General features: G+C 47.0%; 1 protein-coding gene across 1 annotated transcript in view; it reads left to right on the plus strand.

The window, feature by feature from the left end:
- The window catches only part of AGBL1 (AGBL carboxypeptidase 1), a 485,420-nt gene that overhangs the window by 132,307 nt on the left and 338,191 nt on the right, over nucleotides 1-14,922 (plus strand). Inside the window, exon 17 of the mRNA XM_075897043.1 lies at nucleotides 181-334. Within this exon, the coding sequence (XP_075753158.1) occupies nucleotides 181-334 (154 nt within the window). The remainder of the gene's footprint in view (nucleotides 1-180; nucleotides 335-14,922) is intronic.

The following is a 14,922-nucleotide window of genomic DNA, read 5'->3' on the forward strand; positions in this document are numbered from 1 at the left end:
TATCAGACATCTGGAGTGAGACACTTCTGACTGATGAAAGAAAGAAGAGGATAATAATACAGGAAATGACCACCCAGGTTCTAAGAGAAGGGTACAGTTTAAATATCTGAGACTAAAATAAAGTTTGAAAGCTCACAGTATGAGATCATTTGTAAAGCTGGTTCCTTGCTTTTTTCTCAGTCCTACCTTGATATCGTGGAAGAAACCAGGGACCCCAAGAAGGTCTACTACAGGCAGCAGACCCTGTGCCAGACTCTGGGAGGAAACCCATGCCCACTGCTCACCATCACTGCTATGCCAGAGTCCAACAGCAGTATTGACCTAGAGCAGTTCAGTAAGTACCTACCTAAAATCATTAAAGTGAGATAACTAAGGTATTGGCTACTTGTGGGCGTCATATGACGCTTTCCATAGGAAAGAGGGGTGTAGACCATGTTCCCTTGGACCAGATTCCAACTATTGTAATTCCATTCTGTCCTCCTCACTTTCAGTAATAACTTATGGAGTCATGTTTGCATACTTCATGCTATGAAATATTTAAGCTGCTATGTTCAACGCCAGAGGTGGCGGATGTAGAGTGAAAGTATTTCTGTGTAAGATTAGTGAACTTCATAAATTGCTTTGGAATCCCTAAAGATGCAATGTGTAACAGAAAGGTATGCCTCTGCATCATTGAGATCCAGCAATACAATACTATAGGGCTACGTCTACACTGGCACCCTTTTCCGGAAATGCTTAAAACGGAACAGTTTTCCGTTATAAGTATTTCCGGAAAAAGCACGTCTACATTGGCAAGATGCTTTTCTGGAAAAGCACATTTTCCGGAAAAACGTCCGTGGCAAATGTAGATGTGCTTTTCCGGAAAAAGCCCCGATTGTCATTTTCGCGATCGGGGCTTTTTTGCGGAAAAGACTACTGTACTGTCTACACTGGCCCTTTTCCGGAACAGTTTTTCTGGAAAAGGACTTTTGCCTGAATGGGAGCAGCATAGTTTTTCCGGAAAAACACTGACAATTTTACAGTAGATCGTCATTGCTTTTCTGGAAAAGCAAGCGGCCAGTGTAGCGGCTGCTTTTCCGGAATAAGTGGCCCAGTGTAGACACAGCCTAGAAGTTTTGGTTTCTGAATTTGCACCCTATCTGACTTCAGCAATACATGGGTACATAAAAGGAACACAGAAATATTAGAGTTGAGTATTACTATGTGGATTGGAGAAGAGGATTTTGCCTTTCTGCTTGCTTCCCTTCTAGTGAGGGTGAAAGTTACTGGTTTCCATTTTGGTTCCAGTTCATAACATAGTGACGGTAGTTACATTAACATTACAGTGTAATTACACTGCAGTTATGTTTTCCTGTTGCAAAGAATTATCACCACTTCTCATCAGGAATGCAGCATTCATATCAAGGTGAAATTTTCAAGCAAAACCAGTGTGTTGCCAAGTTCAACCTTGCAATTAAACTACTTTATCCATTAGAAACTGGAGGCATTGTTGAAAAGGGCTAGAACTTGCTGGTTGCCATGGCTGTTGTTGTTTTTATTGTTGCTACTTTGGTTTGAGTAATTTGTCACTATACCATTTGAGTCAGGTGTTTATTTGGTACAATCCTGTTTATTTACAAGGAAGAAACTTTCCATGAACAGGATAGAAACACACAGCAGTCAGTTTCCAAGCCTGCCTTTCCAGCCAGTCCTGTGTCCCGGGGATCTCTGGCCCTTTCACATGCAGATGTATACAGCTCAGTTGTCAATCTCGTAGTTCTTGCATTTGCAATCAGTCCCAGGGAAATCCCCCCAAACATAGTTTATGTCTGGGTAAGCTTTGCCATGTGGTCTTGTGCAATGAGTGGTGATTTCCTGTTGTGTCCAATTATCCATTCATAAAGGGGTATTTAATTGTGTCATCTCTTTAGCCTGAAATGAAGGGTGATCTAGCACTTCCATCAACATTAATGAGAACTGTGATTATCTAAAAGAGCTGCACGACATTAACTTCTTCCAGGGTAACAACACTACAAAAACATCAAACCAAAAAGCTCTGTTTTTATTCTGAATTTTTGGTTTCTCATCAAAACAAACAATTTGATGAAACTGGCACACATTCATAAAGCATTTCAGTATGCCCAAAACAGTTTAATCATAGAATACTAGAACTAGAAGGGATCTCAAGAGGCCATCAAGTCCAGTCCCTGCCTTCACAGCAGGTCCAGGCACTATCTAGATCATCCCTGATAGATATTTGTCTAACCTGTTCTTAAATATCTCTAATAATGGAAATTCCACAAACTCTCTAGGTAATTTATTCCATTTTATTCCAATTTATTAATGTTTCACTGGAAAAAAAAAATGTGGCTGAAAAATCTCACCCCAACTCTAGTAATGGACTATTTGAATGATCCAAATTCTCTGAACTCATTTGGAAGCTGTTTTGGGCAAGGGTGATAGGGAAAGTCTAAGGTTACTAGCCAATTAGCCCATCATAAGATGGGATTTTCAGGTCTCTCCTTCACGTCGGTCTTCTCTCCTGAGCCTCCGGTCTCTCGCTCCGTGTCTCTCGCTCCGTGTCTCTCCTCCTCCTCCTGCTTCCCCCTCACTCTCTCTTAGCTCTTCTCTACCTCCTGCCTCTCTCTCTGTCTCTGTCTTTCTCTTCTCCTCCCGCTCCTGCCTCTCACTAGGGCGACTGCGGAGCCCAAATGGTCGCTTGCGCCACTTGCTCCCACGCGGCGGCCCAGCTGAGCGGCGCAGAAGTCAGCTGAGCACCACTGCGGGAGGCAAAGGGAGGCGGGGTGGTGATGGTCATGGCCAGGGGGCGGGGCCTGGAGCCGCTGTCACGCCGCACGTCACCGTCCTGCCTCCCTTCGTCTCGTGCCATGGTGCTCGGCTGACTTCTGCACCGCTCAGCTGGGCTGCTGTGGGGAAGCAAGCTGCACAAGCGGCTGTTTGGGCTCCCCCTCAATGGCTCGGCTGAGCAGCGCAGAAGTCAGCCAAGCGCCATAGCGGGAGGCGAAGGGGAGTGCAAAGGGGGGAGGGGCGGTAACGTACGTGGCCAGGCCCTGCCCCCTGGCCATGTATGTCACCACTCCGCCCCCCCCTTCCCCTCCCTCCGTGGCACTCGACTGACTTCTGCGCTATTCAGCTGGGCTGCCGCGAGGGAGCAAGCAGCACAAACGGCCGTTTGGGCCCCACGCTCCCCATGCAGCACCTCCGTGCTGCATGGGGTCTGCGGCCCCCAAACGGCTGCTTGTGCCACTTACTCCCCTGTGGCAGCGTGGCTGAGTGGTGCAGAAGTCAGCTGAGAACCTCAGAGGGAGGCGAAGGACGTAACTCAGGCAATAGTGTCGCCTGGAACAGCCAGGGAGGCAACAGTGCTGCCCAGAAGGAACAGCTATTTCAGCGTTACAGAGTCACAGCCATTGGGCTACAGTATATATGATGTCTACACTTACACTTGCTTGACAGGTGCTTCCTTTTCCCCCCCAGTAAATTACAAGGTTTTACCATCCATGGCATGTGCACATGTGAATGCTGTTTTGTCAACAGGACCATTCTCTTGCCAACAAAGCAAAACCTGCTTGTTGGGGGTAGACATATTTTGTTGGCAAAAATGTCCACAAAAATCATTCGCACGCGCCAACTTTTTGTGTCGGCACAGCCTTCTTGCTTAATACAGACACTGCCTTAATAATTTTTCTTATGTCATGGGCATCTATAGCAGAATCTATGAATGAGAATAATGACAGTGTTATGTGACTGAACTTATTTGTTTTATCAAATGAAAGCGCAAAAACCCACCATACTATGTTTTGTGCCCTGGACTCCCGACAAGACTGAATTACTCATGTGTGTGCTTATTGCATTTAAACAGCGTGGTTACTAATGGCTTTTGAGGGTGCGTTGAACTTAATTTTTGTTGCTTTGTGTTGCTTTAATTGGCAGTTGTTCCTCAGTCCACTTGGTTTGTGTGTGAGTCCCTCCCTATTTTGGCTGATGGTAAAATCCCACTATTTTGCCATTCTAAATACCCAGCTGGAGAAAAGCAAATGACAAAGAGCCGAATCCTGCAAGATCCAGGGGAGATGACTTCATCAGAATTACTCGCATTGTTTGGTGTAGATCCTGCAAACATACCGTATTTTCCGGCGTATGAGACGACATTTTATGCTAAAAAACATCTCCCAAAAATCGGGGGTCATCTTATACGCTGGGTATACAGGCAGTCCCCGACTTGCAGGTTCGAACGGGGCTTTTCTCGCCCCGGAGGACACAGACTGCGGGACCTTGCGATCCCGCCGCCCGTGTACTCCGGGGTGAGAAAAGCTGCTCCGTGTCTCCATGGTCTGCAGACCAGGAAGACGCGGAGCAAAGCCGCGGAGGGGCTCCGGCAGCGGGGCAGCCCAGATGCACCTGGGCTGCCCTGCTGCCCGAGCCCTTCCGCGGCTTTGCAAAGCCTCGGGGGAAGCCGGCAGCGGGGCAGCCCAGATGCGCCGCGGCTGTCCCGCTGCCGGCGTCCTCAGAGGCTTTGCTCCGCGTCTTCCTGGTCTGCAGACCAGGGAGACACGGAGCAGCTTTTCTCGCCCCGGAGTACACGGGCGGCGGGACCGCGAGATCCCGCAGTCTGTGTCCTCCGGGGCGCGAAAAGCCCCGTTCGAACCTGCAGCCGTGGCGGGGTCCCGCGCCTCTGAGGCTTTGCCAGAGCAAAGCCTCAGAGGCGCGGACCCCGCCGCCGCTTTGGCTTTGCTCCCAGTGCCTCTGGTCTGCTGGGGACCGTCTCCAGCAGACCAGGGACACCGGGAGCAAAGCCGGGGAGGCGGAGGGGTGCTGGGGCGCTGCCGGTTGGCCTCTTAAGGGGGGGTAGTCTTATACGGCGAGTATAAGACGAAAACCCATCTTTTAACTAGAAAATTAGGGGGTCGTCTTCTACGCCCTGTCGCCTTCTATGCCGGAAAATACGGTACTTTCCAGCTCAGGAGGTGGCATGAAGCTGTATCCTGGGATGACTCAACCCAGGGCAGAATGACAAGAGATTGTTCATAGACTTTGTTCTTTTCTTTTCCTTTCTAGATCTCTGAGCTATTCATGTCTTCAAGAAACCTTAGTGCTTTAGATTGCTTTTCAAATTTGTTTCTCCCTATATATATGATTTTTCTTGAGAGATTTTTCAACAACATTGATAACATACGCAGTTTTCCAGAACTGAGTTATTGTTGGGCTTGGTCTTGCTTTTATACCCATTGGCTGTGTCTACACTGGGCCACTTATTCCAGAAAATCAGCCGCTTTTCCGGAATAAGCTGCGAGCTGTCTACACTGGCCCTTGAATTTCCAGAAAAGCAACGATGCTCTACTGTACAAAATCAGCCACTATTCCGGAAAAACTATTCTGTTTCCGCTCGGGCATAAGTCCTTATTCCGGAACACTGTTCCGGAAAAGGGCCAGTGTAGACAGCCCAGTAGTCTTTTCCGGAAAAAAGCCCTGATCACGAAAATGGCGATCGGGGCTCTTTTCCAGAAAAGCGTCTGTGGCCAATGTAGACGCGCTTTTCCGGAAAAAGGGCTTTTTCGGAAAAGCAGCCTGCCAGTGTAGATGCTCCTTTTCCGGAAAAACTGAAAACGGAATAGTATTCTGTTTTAAGCATTTCCGGAAATTCATGCCAGTGTAGACACAGCCATTAAGTACTCTCTGTTTTCTTTATTAGCGACATGGGGTGGAGACAAAATAGATCATTTCACATGAGTGAACTGGGCAACCATAGCAGCATGCTGGGAGGGACAGAGACATCTGTATGGAAGAATAGATTTGATGGGGAGGAGTTACTCTGAACTCACAAAATGTAGGTAGGGTGTGTGGGGAGAGATATGGAAAATGAGTGCATGGCACCCTCTGTGTTGACTATGCTTTGTTTTCCTTCCTCATCTCTTTAGCTCAGTCTTGTCAGGCTTTTGATTAATGTGGTCCAAGGATGGTTACATTTGTCTGAGTTAAATGTATTAATGTGCAGCTTGTTAATGAGAAGCACTAGCTGTGCATGTTTGCAGAAGTTGCACATTCACAGCATGCTAAAGAAAATTGTGGGGTTTTTAGATCAAGTCTTCCCCCTCCTGCTCAGTTTAGAAGGACCCCAAGGCTTATATCAGCAGTGTTACCTATGCCCCTCCACCTTCCTCTTGCCTGCTTTTGCTATCATGCAGTTTTCCTCTTGTATTATTATCATTACTGCCATATTAGAATAGAAAGTACAGGAGAGGTTGGGCAAGTTTGATTATCAGAAAACCACAGGCTGCTGAGTGGCAGGGGCAAAGTGCTGTGCTTTCGGTACCTTTTGCTTTGCCATTTATAATTTGTTCCCCTTTCTAGAGTCCAAGCACACCGGGAAGTAGAACATCTTTGCCCCTTACCCCCCGTTATAAGCCCCCCGCTTCTTGCCTTCTGCCAAAAGAAAACCAATTTCTCCCCTCTCCCCCCCTCCAGTGCCAGCATGTGGGATGTTGATTTGAAGAGCATGAGGATTCTCTGCCTTGCTTCTCTCCTTCTATTCATTTCCCCCTTGTACTCCCCTTTTTTGCCTCTCACAAAGAATTGTTCCGTACAGACTCAGCCTGCCAAATTATGCTAAAAGCTTTTCCTTGGAAGACAGTAAGAGTTCTTAGAATAAAATAAAAAAGCAAGTTTCTGTAAACTCCCATGGGTGTGATGAGCTGCTACGCTGCACCTGCCGTGGGTTTGAAGTTGTCACTTTTGAGTGGTTTTAAAATTAACGGCAGGGAGGGGAAGAAATATAATGCTTCTGAAAGAGTCTCCCCTTTGGAGGCTTTGATCCCAACTGTTCTAGCCCTAGTCTTTTGCCTTACTGAGTGGAGGATGGAAGAGTGTCTTCTGGGCAGAGTGGTGGGGGACAGAATCTCAAATAACAGAAGCTGCATCCACAACAGCAGATGGCCAAATTCCTAGCCCTGTGGATAGACAGATTTGTGCTAGTGGGGCTTGAAGTAACCTGCTAAAAATTGCAGGATGGACATTGCAGGATGTGTACAGACGTGGTCGCTTCGTCTCAAAAAAGACATCTTGGCAGTGGAAAGGGCAACAAAAATGATCAGGGGCTTGGAAAGGGTCCCATATGAAGAGAGATTAAAAAGACTGGGACTTTTCATCTTAGAAAAGAGGAGACTAAGTGGGGACATGATAGAAGTCTATAAAATCATGACTGGTGTAGAAAAAATGAAGAAGGAAACATTATTTACTTATTCCCACAATATAAGAACTAGGGGTCACCAAATGAAATTAATAGGCAGCAGGTTTAAAACAAACAAAAGGAAGTTTTTCTTCACTCCATGTACAGTCAACCTCCTGAACTCCTTGCCGGAGGATGTGGTGAAGGCTAGGACTTTAACAGGGTTCAAAAAAGAGCTAGATAGATTCATGGACGTTAGTTCCATCAATGGCTATTACCCAGGATGGTTAGGAGTGGTGTCCCTAGCTTCTGTTTGTCTGGAAATGGGTTATAGGGAAGGGATCACATGAGGATTACCTGTTGTGTTCCCTCCCTCTGTGGCAACTGGTATTGGCCACTGTCGGCAGATAGGGTACTGGGCTGGATGAACCTTTGGTCTGGCCCAGTATGGCCGTTCTTATGTTCTTCCTTGGCTTGGAGCATGTAACATGCAGAATTTCTTATATAAGAGATATGCACAGGGGTGCTGGAATGAATATTTCTTCCCACCATCTCTTTATCTCTCTTGTTCAGTTAGTAATAAGTAATGGTAGAAAGGGAAGAAAAATCTCAAGTAATCCCGCTTCAGGCAACATTCATCTGAAGAAATTTTGGGAAAGAGACATGCACACAGTATTTGTCATAATCTACCAGTGAGTGCTTCTAGTTCAAATTAATTGTTTTTCCAGGCAAAGCTGAAAATTTTTTGTCAGGCATGTTACTATAAGAAGCACCCGGTGACATCATGAAGGAACGTTCAGGTGGAACACCAGCTGATTGGCCCACTGGAAGTTATGGTAAATAGCAGATTGAATGGATGGATCAGCCATCCAAAGATCTATAATTAAACGATCCATTCAGTTACACCAAGGTAATGATGAAACTTTTCCCTCTAACCGAGAGCAAGCATGTCAGTGCCTTGTCACCATAACAGATGACTAAATTAAAATCTAGAAACTTAAGGAGGCTGATGAATTAATGGCACCTTAGGTTGTGTTGTGGTAGCTGAGCCTTTCTTCCAGTGGATTTAATTGGCTCACCGTTAGAGCTGGACAGGAGCAATATTTTGTGCAGTTTAAATTGTTTTTTCTTTCCAGAATGAAATGAACACACATAGTGTCCTGTGAAACCAAACTAGTTTGGGGTCAGTCACAATATTTTGATTTAATAAAATCTAAACCTTTTTCCTGGAGGATAAGTCCACTAATGACTATTGGCCAAGATGGTCAGGGACATAAACCCATGCTCTGGGAGTCCCTAAGGGCATGTCTAGATTTGCTTTCACTTTCAAAAGAAGATATGCAAATTCAGCACAAATTTACATATCGTCTTCCGATCGCTTTTTCTAAAGAGGTTCTTTCAAAAAAGAAAGTAGTCTAGATGTGGTTCTTTCAAGGAAAAAAACCCTTTTTTGAAAGAACCGTTCTTCATTAAAAAAAAAGAGGTTTACACGGTTCTTTTGAAAAAGGGGTTTTTCTTGAAAGAACCACGTCTAGACTACTTTCCTTCCAAAAAGGAATCAGAAGAAGACATGCAAATTCGCACTGAATTTGCATATCTTCTTTCGAAAGTGAAAGCAAATCTAGACGTGCCCTAAGCCTCTGATGGTATGTGAATAGAGAAGTTATGGTAAAGCCCACAGCCTGTGCCAGCTGCCTTAGGCTCACAGGGCTCAGGATTTGGGATTGTTTAATTGCTTTGTAGACTTCTGGGTTTGGGCTGGCACCCTGGCTTTAGGACACTGCAGAGGTCCTGGAGTTCAAGCTCCAACCCAGAAGCGTACACAACAATGAAACAGCCCTGAAGCCTGAGCCTGAATCTGCTGACAGGGGAAAATGTGGTTTTTCTTTGCCAATTGTTCGGGCTAGATGTTGGGTAATGGATCAGTTGATAATTCCCTGTTCTGTTAATTGCTTGTGAGGCGTGTGGCACTGGCCTCTGTCAGAAGACCAAATACTTGGCCAGGAGGACCATTGGTCTGACTCAGTGTGACCATTCTTATGTATCTCTGATTTTGACCTTTTAAAACTTTTACAAATGTTAGGGGGCTGCACCCTCTGCTCACCAACCCCCCTCTGGCCGCTTTCACTTCGCTGAGAGAGCCAGTTGACGCTGAGGATGTCATTCTGTCATCCAACATGAACACTCTGTCGCCTGCCATATTGGCCCAGCCCTGCCCTGCCTGTTCAGCCCCCCAGCCGCCCCTTGCTCCTTGCCCCCAAACCCCAGGCCTGACTACACAACTTGTGAGGTGGTCGCACAGCCAAAGGGGTGTGGTGGGACTGCAGGAGGTGGGGGCTCTGAGGAGAAATCTGTGAAAACCCCGTCCCATGCTCCTGCTGCCCCAACCGTGGCAGCTTGAGGCAGCAGGTGGCATTGGCAGGAGCCTGTTCCGCCTCTTCCTCCCTAGAACAGGCTTCTCTCCTCCTCTAGTGCAAAATAAAAACAAAATGAAAAATCCCATGTCAGTCCCTGACATCTCTGGGCCCTCATTCCAGGGCTGTGACTCTGCGCTCAGTAGTGGCTCCAGCCCCATGCTGCACACAGCAACTCTGGCACACTCTCTGGCCATGCAGCTGCCGCGCTCTCGTGGGACAACAGTACCCTCCCTTGCTCCTTTCCCCACTCCTGTGGGCTGCAGCAGGAGTCCATGGCTCCCTTTCCCGCTTGTGAGCTCCCCTCCCGGCTGGAGCTTCCTGTGTCCACCACTCCAGACTCCTTCAAACTTTCCTCTCCACAGCAGGGACAAAGATTAGTTGAAGGGGGCAGTGCCTCTTGCTGCTGCTGATGTGATGATGTCATTCTGTCGCCCAGTAGGAACATTCTGGTGTTTTTTTTAGGAAAAACTTCTTTATATATATACATATAGAGAGAGAGAGAGAGAGAGAGATTTTTATATGATAAAGAATGAATTTTGGTGATTTTTTTTAAAAATGAAAGATAAAAAATATTTCTTTCTGAAAATCCCTGAAAATGGATGTTTTGATATTTTTAAAATGGTTTTTTTTTTTTTTGAGGTCTGTGTCAAAATCTGATCACATTTTTTAAAGCTTTTGGTTTAGACAAAAATTACATTTAAATAAAAACACTGATAAATTAAAAACATCCCTATTTGCTATGTTTTGAATTGGTACAGTAGATCTCTTCTAGTTATGATAACCTATTATTTTACTGATCCTTTGAATCTGAGCTATAATGAATGTATGCATTAATTCTCGGAAGGTGTGAGTAATAATAATACAGGCAGTCCCCGGGTTACGTACAAGATAAGGACTGTAGGTTTGTTCTTAAGCTGAATTTGTATGTAAGTCGGAACTGGCGTCCAGATTCAGCCGCTGTTGAAACTGACCAGCAGCGGCTGAATCGGACACGCCTGGGGCAGAGCAGCTGGGGTGCTGCTGGGTTGGTCCCGTAGCACTGCTCCTCGGCGCTACTGGACCAACCCGGCAGCACCCCAACTGCTCTGCCCCAGGTGTTCCCAAGTCAGCCGCTGCTGAAACTGACCAGCGGCTGACTACAGGAAGCCCGAGGCAGAGCTGCTGGGGCTCTGCCGGGTAGGTCCCCGCAGCGCCGCACCTCAGCACTGCGGGGACCAACCCGCCAGCACCCCAGCTGCTCTACCCCAGGTGTCCCCAAGTCAGCCACTGCTGAAACTGACCAGCGGCTGACTACAGGAAGCCCAGGGCAGAGCTGCTCTGCCTCGGGCTTCCTGTAGTCAGCCGCTGGTCAGTTTCAGCAGCGGCTGACTTGGGGACGCCTGGGGCAGAGCAGCTGGGGTGCTGCTGGGTTGGTCCCTGCAGCGCTGCACCTCGGCGCTGTGGGACCAACCCGGCAGCCCCCCAGCTGCTCTACCCCAGGCGTCGGCAAGAAAAGCCTGGTCTGCTGGGGCGGGGGGGCGCACTAGCTGCGCCCCCTCCCCCAGCAACCAGGGAGACGTGGAGCGGGTTTTCTCACTGCGGAGGACACGGGCGGCGGGACCGCGGCGTGTCTCGGCGGTCCCGCGTCCTCCACAGCGAGAAAAGCCGCTCCGCGTCTCCCTGGTCTGCTGGGGGGGGGGGGTGCGGGGCGCTAGCTCCGCGTCTCCCTGGTCTGCTGGGGGGGAAGCGCCCCCCGCGCCGCCAGGGGCCGGCGACAGAGGGGGAGGTACCCCACACTAGCGGGGGCCCCCCTTCCCCCCGTTCGTATCTAGGGGTCCGACTTAAGTCGGACTGACGTAACCCGGGGACTGCCTGTACTGTAGCCTTTTATAATGCTTTCCATCTGAGGAGCTAATGTATTTAGCCTCACTAGCCCCCTCTGAGGTAGGTAAGAATTATTTATTCCCATTTTACAAATGGAGAAATTGAAGTACACAAAACTGTTAAAAAAAAAAAAAAAAAAAAAAAGTCACAGGAATTTTCTGACTGCAACAGTATCTTCACAGACTTGGCTCTATTTCTACCATAATTCTGTCCTCCTCCTTAGCTCATTTGCCTTGCACTTCTATTCAGTGCTGGGAATACTACACATTGCTATGTCCCAGGGCTTAATCCTCTACCCATTTAATTTAATGGGAGATTTGCTTTTGTCTTCAACATGAATAGAATAAAGATTGATATGAGCCACTAGTGGGCTGGATCCAGTTTTCCATGGTTAGCTGCAAGCACCAGTACTTGTGAAGGTGCAGGTAAATATAGCAGCTGTCTTATTGCCCACCCCTTCACTACCGGTTGCTTGTGGTATTGCATGGTAAATATCCAGGAGGTTGGACATGGACTTCTGGCTGCTGTTAATGCTCATTACACAGTCAGTTTCTAGTGCCCTCCCCCCCACTTGTGAATGGTGACTGCCTTATAATCAAGATATTGAATTGCAGCTGGGGTGGTTTAAAATTAAATCCAAAAAAGGAATGTAAAATCCCATTTAATTTATTGAACTTGTTAAACAATATGGATGGGGCATGGATGGGGGGCACCCCCGCCCAGCTGGAGCAGTCCCCGCACCTGCCACTGGAATGGCCCCCCAGTCTGCCACTTGGCTGGAACAGCCCCCTCTGCTGCAGGTGGGTAGCTACTTCAGCCCCCACCGGTTAACCAGTTAAACATTCACATCCCTATACACACGTCCCATGATAGTAGTAGTGGCAAGGGAAATGGGCAAGTACATGAGAAGCTAATGGATGCGTGTCTATAATAGCGGATATATTTAGTAGACATTCTCCCCCACTCCCCAGAAGAAGACTAGAAATGACATTGAGATTGTTAGTAAAAAAAAGGCAGCAGCATCGGCTTGTGTGTAAGCCATTTGATGGGGTTAGAGGCACTCTTGTTTTACAAGGCTGGAAGGACTACTACAGGTTTTACCTCCCTAAACCACAAATCTCTGGTCTGGCAAACAGACCACAGATGTTCCTGCACCAGAGAGCCCCAGAGCGACCGGGGGAAGGGGGCAGCAGTGGGGCCGAGACCCTCAAGGTGTGCAAAGCAGAACTATGGCTGAGAATCCTGTGGCGGGGGGAGGGAGGGTTCTGGTAGCCTGGGGCGCCCTGCAGCAGAAAGGGTTCCAGCAGTAGGAGCCAGCTGGAGACAGGGGGGCTGGCAGGGTCCAGAAGAGGAGCCAGTGGTGGACTGGGGGACCGGTGGCAGGGGACTCCCCTGGTCTGACAAATTCCCTCATTTGGGACAGGTCAGGTCCTCAGGGTGCCACATCAGGGCGGTCCAACTTGTACAGGTATAGGGTGACTTACAGGGTAGGTATATAAAGATGCCTATTACCTTCAGGGTTTTTGTATGCTCTTCAAATGGAATAAATGGAGACTGATGGACTCCGCTTACTTGACCTCTTCTTCTTAGAATACAGGCTTGTTCAGGTATCTACAAAACTTTTGGATCACCATTGCTGCACTTCCTTACGTGCAGACACAAGCGAGATAGCACATAAGCTAGTTCAATTTTTTTTAATAAAAAGAAAACAAGACACTTTATCTTTAAGCACTAATTTTCAACTAATTTTCAAGAACAAGTCCTGAGTGAAGAACAGCAAAGAGACCACTTGTACAGAATAGTGGGAAATAATGATTGTGTGGAAAATGTACACAGTTTAATTAAGCACATTGATTAAATCAATATGATTCAAACAGCTTAGTGCTCCAATCAGTTTAATCTCATTAAATGTAATTCAGGCCTCAATAATTGATTAATAATGCATTATAGTTTATGAATTATTGACTCCCAAGTTATTATAACTGTGCCTGTTCTCTGTGTGGCAACCGGCACTGCATGTTAATTATGAAAGGCTGATGCACATTGCTTTTGAATAACTTGTTCAAAGCTGGAGATGATGTGTCGCCTAATAAACGAGGGCTCAAATTAGATCACAGCTTTGCTCGGATTAGCCCACCCCAAAGGAAAATGTACTCCCCAAATAGGGCTGTAATCTGACAGCATTAATAGAGAGGTATTGCCGAAGATCCTTCCAGTGGCTGGAGGATTTTGCTGTAGCAGTCCTGCTGGAGCTCTGACTTGAGGGCACAGTGGTGTACTGTTCTGAAACAGTAACAATTCTCAGCATGCCTATCATCCTGCTAATGATATCCATGCACTAAATTATCTCATCTTCCACAAAGATGTGCAGTATAGCCAATACTGCTAATCTAGTAGGATCCAACACATTCCATGTGCCTAATGTTTATATTGAAAACAATCCAATTTCCAGAAATTCCTTTGGGAAATTCACTGGCCAGTGTTTAATGTGCTGATGGTCTGATAATCTGATGCCTAGCAGACATAAATCCATACCACTGAGACCACTGCAAGTACCAACACACTATATGGCAAAAGTCTCTGAGAGGTAGTCGTATTAGTCTATAACTTAAAAGAGAGTGAGTGATCCTGTATAGTATCATTGTGGGCACAACCCACTTAGGGAGAGAGATCAAGGACTGAATGAGTGAATGCTTCCCTTACCCCCAGAAGAGGTCCCTCCTACATCAGAAATGGGGCACATTGGCAGAGCATAACCATTGTCCATGTTGCGACTATTCTGTAAGAAAACAAAGAATTTTGGTTTCCGGTACTGATTGTCTGTCTAGCTGTTGAGGTACTTACATGGGACCCTCATCATGATAGTATTTCTGAACCTTTCACCTCCACTACATTTCCTTAGAAATGTTTTTGTAGCGAACTTGTTCTGCTTCTATCCTTCATCTCTTTCCTCTTCCATTGTTCTTTATTTTTGAAGATATTTGCATGGAAAAAGAGAGACTGTGTGTCTTCCTACTTTTCCATAAACATTCTGGGCCTGCTCCTCCCTTGCCTTATACTGGATTTTGCTCCACTATAATTCCATTGCCCACTGAAGCTGCCACTAATGACACACTAGGTGGCAGGAAACTGTAGCCCTTATTTTGGACAAAACTCAGGCCCCTGGCCTTGGATGACAGGAAAAGACAAGCTGGTGTGAAAACCCAATCCAGTTTTCATGCAGCTGGTCTTAGTGAAAAAGAGCCTGTTTCTGCATAAAACTTGGGCTCATCCCAAGGTGGTAGGTTGTTACAGAATCCAGAGCCTGGTGTTTCTTTGCACAAATAGTTAGGTCATCAAATACTTAAAGCTCAGGGGCACAAAGAGGATCCTAAATGGAAGTTGGCAGAGTGTATTCAAAATGTCTCCGGAAACTCCATGGTATGTACATCTCCAGCCCTTGTCCTCTGCTGGCAACATCCCACTCTTCCCCACAGC

Source organism: Pelodiscus sinensis, chromosome 14 (assembly GCF_049634645.1).
Source record: "Pelodiscus sinensis isolate JC-2024 chromosome 14, ASM4963464v1, whole genome shotgun sequence".
In the NCBI taxonomy this organism is placed as follows: Eukaryota; Metazoa; Chordata; order Testudines; family Trionychidae; genus Pelodiscus; species Pelodiscus sinensis.